This window comes from Gymnoscopelus braueri (assembly GCF_963280865.1).
Source record: "Gymnoscopelus braueri genome assembly, chromosome: 6".
In the NCBI taxonomy this organism is placed as follows: Eukaryota; Metazoa; Chordata; class Actinopteri; order Myctophiformes; family Myctophidae; genus Gymnoscopelus; species Gymnoscopelus braueri.
Genome location: NC_137607.1, coordinates 35,245,012 through 35,255,011, shown reverse-complemented (window position 1 = coordinate 35,255,011; position 10,000 = coordinate 35,245,012). Strand labels below are relative to the sequence as shown.

General features: G+C 40.5%; 1 protein-coding gene across 1 annotated transcript in view; it reads left to right on the top strand.

The window, feature by feature from the left end:
* Window positions 1–1,880: 1,880 nt before the first annotated feature.
* LOC308087327 (peroxidasin homolog) overlaps window positions 1,881–10,000 on the top strand; it is an 8,252-nt gene continuing 132 nt past the window's right edge. Inside the window, exons 1-8 of the mRNA XM_080431105.1 lie at window positions 1,881–2,123; window positions 5,021–5,059; window positions 5,307–5,606; window positions 5,968–6,282; window positions 6,965–7,228; window positions 7,323–7,367; window positions 8,108–8,195; window positions 8,727–10,000. The exon at window positions 8,727–10,000 is cut by the window's right edge and continues 132 nt beyond it. Of these exons, the coding sequence (XP_080287231.1) occupies window positions 2,093–2,123; window positions 5,021–5,059; window positions 5,307–5,606; window positions 5,968–6,282; window positions 6,965–7,228; window positions 7,323–7,367; window positions 8,108–8,195; window positions 8,727–8,898 (1,254 nt within the window). The 5' untranslated portion in view covers window positions 1,881–2,092 and the 3' untranslated portion in view covers window positions 8,899–10,000. The remainder of the gene's footprint in view (window positions 2,124–5,020; window positions 5,060–5,306; window positions 5,607–5,967; window positions 6,283–6,964; window positions 7,229–7,322; window positions 7,368–8,107; window positions 8,196–8,726) is intronic.

Here is a 10,000-nt window from a genome sequence, read left to right as displayed (position 1 = left end):
CATTGTGTCCCTATCCACCTCAAACTGTCAGACTTTACCTGTAGAAACTAAACTAATAATACAGCATCTGTTTGGGACAGTTCCCAGGTATTTGTAGTGTGTAAGCATTTCAGTGTCCTCACTGCCTGTGTGTGTGTGTGTGTGTGTGCGTGTGCGTGTGCGTGTGCGTGTGCGTGTGGGTGTGTGGGTGGGTAAGTGAGTGAGTGAGTGAGTGAGTGAGTGAGTGAGTGAGTGAGAGTTGCGTGAGTGTGTACAGTAGGCTACACCAATCGTTCTAAAATCAAAGACAATCCCCTTGGCCTTTTTGGTGATTCTGTAAATCGTTCTACTCTAACACAGCAGCAGTCAGTGTCATTGCCATCCTGAATCAAACCCATAATGACAGTGTCATCAGCAAACGTGATGGTAAAAATCGCTGGGGGTTTTGCTTCTGCAGTCATTCTGTGTACATACTGAACAAGAGCGGTGGAATAACACTTCCTTGGAGGCCCCGGTGTAGGTGGTAATCGGTGGAGATGATGTTTGAGTTCACCCTAATAAACTGAACCCCATCCGTCATAAAGGACTCCACCCACCTAATGATATTACTATTTATGCAGCTTTTCCCATTATGATGCTGATGAGAAATTGACAAAGAGAGCACATGGGTAATGCATGGCTGTGTCAAGATGTTGATAAATGTTGTCTAGCACAGTGCTTCTCAAACGTTTTCATGTATTTGCCCGCAGACCCCCACCTGAAGAGATTTTGTGCCAGGGACCCCCATAAGAGAAGCTTAACGAGATGCGAGGCGTTGTGAGCTTATAGATCAGCCATTTTTACCAATATTTGCTCCAGAATAGGGACGCTAAGCTTCATGCAGTTACAGTAAGCCTGTATAGCACAGTAGTTCCATACATTCCCTAAGAACATGCCACTAATCCCATCACCAGCTGATGGGTTTAGTGGGTCCGTGGGTTTGGTCTTCCTCAAGGCCATCAGAACCACTTTATTCTGATATGATTACTGGTGGATCGTCATAATTAAGAAGTTGTTTAATCTTCTGGTTACGTTTGTTAGGGAGCTGGTTACATTACGTTACCTGAGTGGGTAGAGAGGAGTCCGTCTGGTAATCAGAAGGTCACTGGTTTGACCCTCGGCACGCCTACATGTTTTACATTTTTACATGTTGAAGTGCCTCTGAGCAAGACACTTAACCCCTAACAGCTCCCCACGAGCCATGTGAGCAAGACAACTGCTGGGTGAATGCAGAAAAGTTATGTCCCCTTCCCTGTGGACGATAAGATACAAGCCCTTTCATTGCCAAAAGTCTGAGGTATCATACCAAGTGTAGAAGATATTTAACCTCTTAAACCCTATATATATTCTTTGTAGACCGGGGTCCCCCAGGGGTCTATCCTTGGCTACCTCGTTTTCTCCCTCCTTTAGGCATTTAGCAGACGCTCTTATCCATCCAGAGCGAGTGAGCGACTTACAATAAACAGGGTAATTAATCACATAAATAGAATGCTTAGAAAACAGAGTAGTGCCTCAAGAAACTAGGATACCAGATAAGCAATGAACCAAGCGTCTGTCTAAACAACCTGCTATCTAAATAACATTCTGTACATCGAAATTATGAGATACCAGGCCAACGTGAACCGTAGCATCTGTCTAAATAACACGCTATCTAAATCACATTCTTAAGATGCTATCTCTATAAATCACATTTGTGGAAAAAAGCAGATCTAAGAAGCAAAAGACATGAGAATGAGTGACCACTGGGGGTTGTTTTCTGCTTGTTTCCTGTTGTGTGGTGTCTCTGCCAGTGAACTGGACCGGGGAGGATTCGGAAGGAAGTGTCCCCACCAAGATGGTCATCTCTACTGCAGGGATTACTCTGATAGGGTCCAAGCTCCTTCTCTGTCTGACGCTTAGCTTCAAAATGACAGAACCTCCAGGCATAAGAACGCTCGAAAGTTCTCAAGTGAATGTCATTTCAGGTGGTGGTGGTGGGTGGATAGGCAATTTGTCATAACTATTTTTACCACTTTGTGTTTGTGACAGAGAAAAGTGTCTTTCCTTGGAATATTCAACACTTGATTAAAAAAAAATGAACATCATTCTCATCTCCAGACTAGTGGGTGAGTTTACAATTTACAATTTAGGCTTTTAGCAGACTGATGCTCTCAGTGGTGTAAAATTGGAGAGTGAGATGGGGAAAGATAATACTAGACCATTCAATGCTGATTGATTGATTGATGTGAATTGGCAAACATGATCATTTTCAGAAAATCTCTTCAGTTGGAAATGCATTGTGTATTGTACCTGTTGTTTTTCTTTATTTCAACCTTGCAGTGCATGTCTATGTACACAGGTTTAGTGTAAAGTAACTAAATACATTAACTCAAGTACTGTACCTAAGTGCAATGTTGAGGTACTTTCACTCTACTGGAGTATTTCCAATGTTCTATACTTTACTTTACTACTCCACTACATCTCAGAGACAAATATGAAATATTGTACTTTTACTCCATCCACTACAATTATTTGAAAACCAAAATTAACTAGCTCACAATGCGTCGCATCAGTGAGCTTGTAGATCTGCTATTCTCAATATTTGTATACATTTTAATAAAAACTTGTGAAACGGGACATTCTGCATAATGAGTAGCCTACTTTTACTTTTAGTACTTTAAGTATATTTTGACGCCAATACTTTTGTACTTTCACTCAAGTAAATTTTGATTACTGGACTTTTACTCCTAACAGAGTGTTTCTACATTGCAGTATTGATACTTTTACTTTAAAAAAAAATATGAGTACTTTTTCCACTAGATCAGGGTTTCTCAAAGTGAGTGGCACTCCAGGCTGCTGCTGTGACACCAGTCCATAGCTGCCACGGATCTATTTGATAGTATTTGGAATTGACCAAAATCACTTATGCAATTATATTATATAGGTTTTAGTGTCAAGTACAAAGTTATTTTAAATCGGTTCTAACTGGAAAGGGATATTCAAGATTCTCTCCTCGCAACATACTGTATCATGAGGAAAGAATTACACATTTACATTCCCCCTGAACATAACGTACATGTATGCTTTCAAATGTGCATGTTCGGTTGAATGTTGTGGTCACCATCATCATCTTATAAATAACAACTATACCAATAGGTATAGTAGAGTAGAGTAGAGTAGTGGTGCCAAGCTGTCTTTAATTAGTTGCTGATGACTGACTGAATTCAGACCAGGTTTTTCATTTGCTTATACACACTAAACTCAGTTTTGTGTGTGAAGGCGGTATTGACACAAGAATGTATAAACTCATGGAGGGCATGTCAAACAGTTGTTTTGCTAAAAGAAAACTTTTCATTTTACATTTTTTGAGAAGTGCTGAGTCAAAACTGAAGCCATTTGATCTAATTTGCAGATAGCAAAATGCTATCTGGGGGGGGAAAAAATGTACTACCCTGCAGCGTGGAATTTTGGAAAGCGCTGGTTTAAAAAATGTCAGAACAGCCAGACTCTGAGTGGGAACTAATGGAAAGTAGAGTTATGTTTTATACTTTATGATGGCACTGGAGCTGTCCAGTGGTGGAAGAAGTACTCAGATTTATTTTTATAACTTAAGTAAAAGTAGCAATAACACCATGTAGAAGTGCTCTGTTACAGGTAAAAGGCCTAAATTCGAAATTCTACTGGAGTAAAAGCATAAAAATATACTTAATATAATATATTTTAATTGACATTATGCCTAACTCTACTCTCCTAACACTGCAGCTCGATTGTGCCGTATTGCCTGTATTAAATATGGCTTAATTGGTTAATGTATGTTTTGTATTATAGATAATCTATATCTACAAAGTAAGTAACTAATAACTAAAGTGTTCAAATAAATGTAATTTGCCTCTGGGATGTCACAGAGCAGAAGATTATTGAAAAATGCAAACATGCAAGTAAATTGAAAGTACCTGAAAATTGTACTTAACCCATTCAAACCAGGAAAGCTTCTGTGTCATTTTCGATTTTAGCATTGGCTATTCAAAAATAGCAAATATACAAGCTCACAGTGCGTTACTTTGTGACGCGCTGCGAGCTTGTACATTTTTATCAAAATCTTGAAAGTGTTTGAACTATTGATTTTGAGGGCATTTGTAGAATCGGCCTCAGGTCTTAAAGACGGGGTGCTGTGATTTTCAGTGATCCCCCCCCCCCCTAAAACATAATCATCAGGTATTATGGTTATACTAGGAGGAAGATTTTTTTCAAAAAAGTGTACAGAAATGGTTAAAATTATGTTTTTATGTGGACACGCCTCCAGTTCATTAAGTATACCTGGTTCTCACCTTAGCACCTCCTCCACCACCTTAGCACCACCCACCTGTCCTAGTCCCTCCTCCTCCTCATGCCCACACCTGTTGTGTTATGATAATGAGGGAGAGGGTATGTTTTTACTATGTCACTAAAGGCACTGTTTCTCTATTGGCACGTTTGACCCTCAAGGTTTCAGCCTCCAGGTAGAAACTCAAAATAGTCAGAGAAGACATAAAACACCATAAAAACATCACCAGGGGGCTTAATGAAGTTCTATCAACCTCATAGACACATGAAAAACAGAAAAAGTGCAAAACCATGGCACCACATCTTTAAGTACTTGAGTACATCTTAGTTACCACTGGAGCTGTCAGACAGGAAATAGATCTCTCATGTTTACATTCCTGCTTAGACCCACAGGACAGAGAGACATCTCAAGTCCCATCAAAACACTGAATGATTTCCTCTGACGCAGTGCTGTCACTCTGTGTGTGTGTGTGTGTGCGTGCGTGCATGCGTGCGTGCGTGTGTGCGTGCGTGCGTGCACGTGTGCGTGCGTGCGTGCACGTGTGTTACGTGTTACAGGTGTGTTACAGGTGTGTTACAGGTGAATACTTCAATGTAAAAACAGGTGTTTTATGAGTTTGGTGGTGTGTTTGTGTTGAATGCTGTAGGCCTATGTTCTTTTTTATTGTGTTGAATGCTTTATGTTCTTTTTTTATTGCAGGTCTAACAGCATTTGTTATCCAAGTTGCTACATCTAAAGGTATTGGCACACACGCACACATATACAAACATGCGCACACACACGCGCACGCACGCTCACATACAAAACATTTATTAGAGTTTGTTTATGTGAATTTGTTGATATATAAGAAAACATGTGTTGCTTCCGCTTCACAATTATTCGATTAACCTCAATGAGCAAGATTAATCGTTCTAAATATCGGGCTTCTATATATTTTCGGTTAATTGCCCCTATAAGTGGTTAATGAGTTTCCCTTCTATTGCAGAGTCTCCCAAGGCCATTCTATCAGTATGGCCTCCAGGGTCGACCATTTACGTGGGCGAGTCCGTGTTCCTTCGGTGCAGAGTGGAGCGGGGGGGCGCCGCTGTCTGGACGTACCGCTGGTCCCGACAACAACCCAACGCCACTCTGACCCCTGGCCGAGGACACCTGGTCTCCGGTGACAGCCTCTCCATCGCAGGGGTGAGCAGGGAGGACAGGGGACCGTACTGGTGCCAGGCGGAGACGGAGCGTAACAACGTCCCCGTGCTGGTGCAGAGCGCCCCGGCCCACATGACTGTGTCAGGTGAGCCAAGACCAGTGGTGTAGTAACTAAGTAGTATATGCTTTAGTGAGGGACTAAGTAAATTAATCAAGTAACAACATATCACATGAGCCCAAAATTGTATAGCAGCCAACAACGCAGCTCTAAGTAACACATTCTCATAGGAGTAACCTTGTCCAACCTTGTGTGCGGTACTACTGTAGCCTATATACTCTACACTGTGCACCTCCTCGAAACATGACACCGCTGCAGAGAGATGGAAATGATGTCTTTGCCAGTGGTAGAAAAGCATACTCAGATTTTTTACCCATTAAGACCTGAGGCCGATTCTCTCTCTCTCTCTCTCTCTCTCTCTCTCTCTCTCTCTCTCTCTCTCTCTCAGAGCTGGCCCGTCCCATGCTGACAGTGACTCCCAGTAGCAGACAGTTCTACAGAGGGGACCAGTTCGCTGTGCAGTGTCCCATCACGTCTGAGTCCAACAACCACTCCACAGGCTGGATACTCCAGCAGCTGACCAAGGACTTTGGACTGAGAACCACCGACTTCCACAACGGATCGTGTTCGCCACTGGAGGGCGCCGTTAGCAGCGAGACCAGGGAGACGTGCGTCTTCTACAGTGTGTACAGTGGGAATGGTGGGCTGTACTGGTGTGAGAGGGCCGGGGTCCGCAGCAATGCGGTCAATATCTCAGTAAGCTGTGAGCCTCCTGGATGCTTAATCTACTGCTTTATCTAAACCTTTTTCATTTCAAGGACCCCTCATTTTGATATGTGTTATAGGCCATGGACCCCCATTTGATACAGTTTAATGATTTTTTTGCTCTGGGAATATTATTTTATTTATTTATTTAGCACTTTTCAAAAACATGTTTAAAATCTGAAGATACAGCTCTGTATAAACATGACCAAACTAGGTAAAGATTATTAATCGATTTCTTTATGAACTTAGGGGCCCTATAGGGGGGTCCTCAGAGATACTGCAGGGGGGCAGCCACATCTTTGAGTGATAGGGACTTTATTATTTTATTTTTTCATTAACCACTTGAACCCTCGCATCCCTATTCTGGGGGGAACATTAGGTCCGGCTATCTTCAGCGAAGAGATTTGGTGTAGAGGAAAAAAAGAGCGGACCAAATACAGAGCCAACGGTCAAGTTCACAATATAATGAGGTTTTAAGTGGTTAAATGTTTGAAAACACACATTTAACATGAATCCAATATGTAGTGGGGGGTCCCTGCTTCATTTCTCTCTCACCTAAGAGGTCCTTGGCCTGAAAAACGTTGAAGACCCCTGATATATTATTTTTTATTCTCGATTAAATCGATCAGTTTGATTAACTGTTGCACCCCCCAATGATGATTTGTCCTTATGTCCAACAGATGGAAGCATCATTCTTAAGAGCCCCGTCCACACCGTCTCAGAGGGAGACGCCGTGGTCCTGTCCTGCATTTACTGGAGCAAGAGCCGCAGCGAGACCACCTTCTTCAGAGACGGAGTGGAAGTCGTCACTCTGAGCTCCTACAGGTCAGACAAGATCATAGAGATGACTATTGACAATGTGACGAGCGCCCACCAGGGCTTTTACAAATGTGCGCCCCGGGATCGACAGATGGAGAGTCCGGAGAGCTGGCTGTCTGTGAGAAGTAAGAATGGATAGTAATGGTGGGACCCGGCCTGCTGACTAATGAGATACCATACTGAAAATGATATGATATGATTTTTCCGCCCTCATCTTAGGTAACTCAACATCGACAGATGGGTCGACAGATGCCGCTGGTGATGGTAAAGTGATATCAGGGAGTTTTCAGAACGTGTTCCAAAAGATGTCTGAGATGTAAAATGGTGTCGGTGTAATCAGCGGATGTATTATGGGACAATTTCCCCCTTGTATGAAAGTCAATCTGTTTCTGAAATATGCCTATTCATCATACAAAAAAATGGTTTTCTTGTAATTTTGTATAATTTTCTAATAATGTTCCTATTTATAAAGATCTAATGTTTATACAGTAAGTACCTAGTGTTTACATATAGCTGTCAATGGTGTGGTATACATCAGTGGTTCTCAACCTGTGGGTTGGGACCCCCAGGGGGGTCACCACATGAATTTCTTTTTTGGGGGGGGTCCCCAGATGACAGTAAAGTGACAATTTAAGGACCTTTAAGACATTTTTAAGAAAAAGACCATTACTGCATCAAAAGTAATCAACAAACTATAGCCTACTATAAAGACTGGTCAAACATTGGCCAAATTGTCAAATAAGAAAGAGGCAAACATTGTGAAAATAGCTGATCTACAAGCTCACAACGCCTCGTTTATCTATGGAACCGAGTCAAACTAAATGTAATGCCTCAACTCCTTCAAATATGATTATTTTGGGAAACATGACAAACATGATAAAACATGACAAAAAGACGATATAATATAAAGAATAGTAAAGTCTTAAATATGATCAAATAATTTTTTGAGAACCACTGATGTGGACATACTATACTGTAATGTGATTTGTCATTTCCTTGTCCAGGTGTGTGGAAATGGGCCTCCCTCGCCTGTTTTATTGTGCTACTTCTGCTCTTCATTCCACTGACTTCCTGGCTTGTTTATCGCTACAGGTAGGTTCCACTCTCTATGATAAGTGCTTTGGTTGACCTATTCTTAAGATTCAATATGTTTTTTATTTGTCACTGACTTACACAGGTACGAGCAGCAACATGTTGTTGTGCTACATATAACAAAACATATATTAAAACAAGAAAATTAAGAATAGAATAGAATGACAATAATAAAAAATAATATATACTGTACAAATAAAAAAGTGATAGGGCTAGTCAAAAATATACTATATAATATTTATGTATTCCTAATACTTCCTAGGGACTTGTCTTAGACAGGTACAGGAACTTATCATAATTAGCAGCGTTTCTGTGTGCAGTGCATATCTGATCAAAACAGCAATGTTCAGCCAAATCTGCAAAGTGACCAAGTGCGGAACATTCGTGGAAATAGCAGATCTACAAGCTCACTGGTATGTGAATTGTGAACTTGTAGATCTGCTATTTTCGGCAGAGAATATATTTGGTGTAGAGGGGAAGTGGTTAAGTGCATTGAGCTCACTGAATTCATGCTATTCTGCTGGGGCAAAGGTACCAACTGTGCTGCACTCGTAGCTGTTGTCCGGGCACCAAGGAAGGAGCAGCGACGGCTCTACCCAAGACCAAGCAAGATGTGTCCGAGGTGCAGTGGGATCTGTCCTGGATGGAAATGTCAAACCTGCTGGATAAGCAATTATATCCTGGGAGCAGTGGTGGAAAGTAACTAAGTACATTTACTCAAGTACTGTACTTATACCATTTTGATGTGTTTTTACTATACTGGAGTACTTCCAATTTTCTGTACTTTTACTTCTACTCCACTACATCTCAGAGGCAAATATTATACTTTTACTCCACTACAATTATTTGACAACTTTAGTTACTTTATAGATTTGATTAATATTACAAAACATACATTAACCACTCCCTCTGTTTCTCTGTTTACAAATTACATCAATAAAATAGGTCTACAATACATTATTTTCTTAGCGATTATTCTATTGATTACTTTTCAGATTAATCGAATAATCGAGAAGCAAGTTGTTTTAATAAATGTTTTCAACGCGAAATTATTCTTACATGATTATTTTATAATCAACTAAATCTATTAGAATGATTAACCACTTAAAGGGGAATTTCACTTTAAAACACTTCTGGGGCCATTTTCACATCTACTCAGACTTTTGTATGTCTACTGTGGACAGTTTTTGAGTTGCTTGATTCAATATTTAGTTATTTGATATTAATTTGATCAGACTAGGGATGCACCGATATATCAGCCGCATATCGGTATCGCCGATATTTGCCACTATCGGTCAACATCGGTATCGGCAAAAAAAAAACAGGTGTTAAGAGGCAATTATGTTGTGTTTCTGCAGATTCTGAACAGTTATTTCTTATAATGAAGATTTATTTTCCCTTGCACAAAAGGGGGAAATAATAACAAATAAACTAAATAAACAAATATCGGTATCGGCTAAATTGTTATTTTAAACATCGGTATCGCCGTATCGCTGTATCGGCCAAGAATTTCCATATCAGTGCATCCCTAGATCAGACCCTCCTATATAATCCCATTCGACAAACTCAAACTCCATGTTAGACTCATTGAAAACACACGTCCCTTGATTTTATGTTATTTCATTATTCATTATTTATGTTAATATTTTCTGAAATGTAATAAAGTAAATAAATGCATCAAGTGCATGCATGAAACCCATAAAGTCCATGCATGAACTAATTGACAAATGAAGGTCTCTCCATTCATTAGGAGGACAATCAGTCACCATGAACCAAGAGTGTGGAAAACATGTTATGAATTGTGT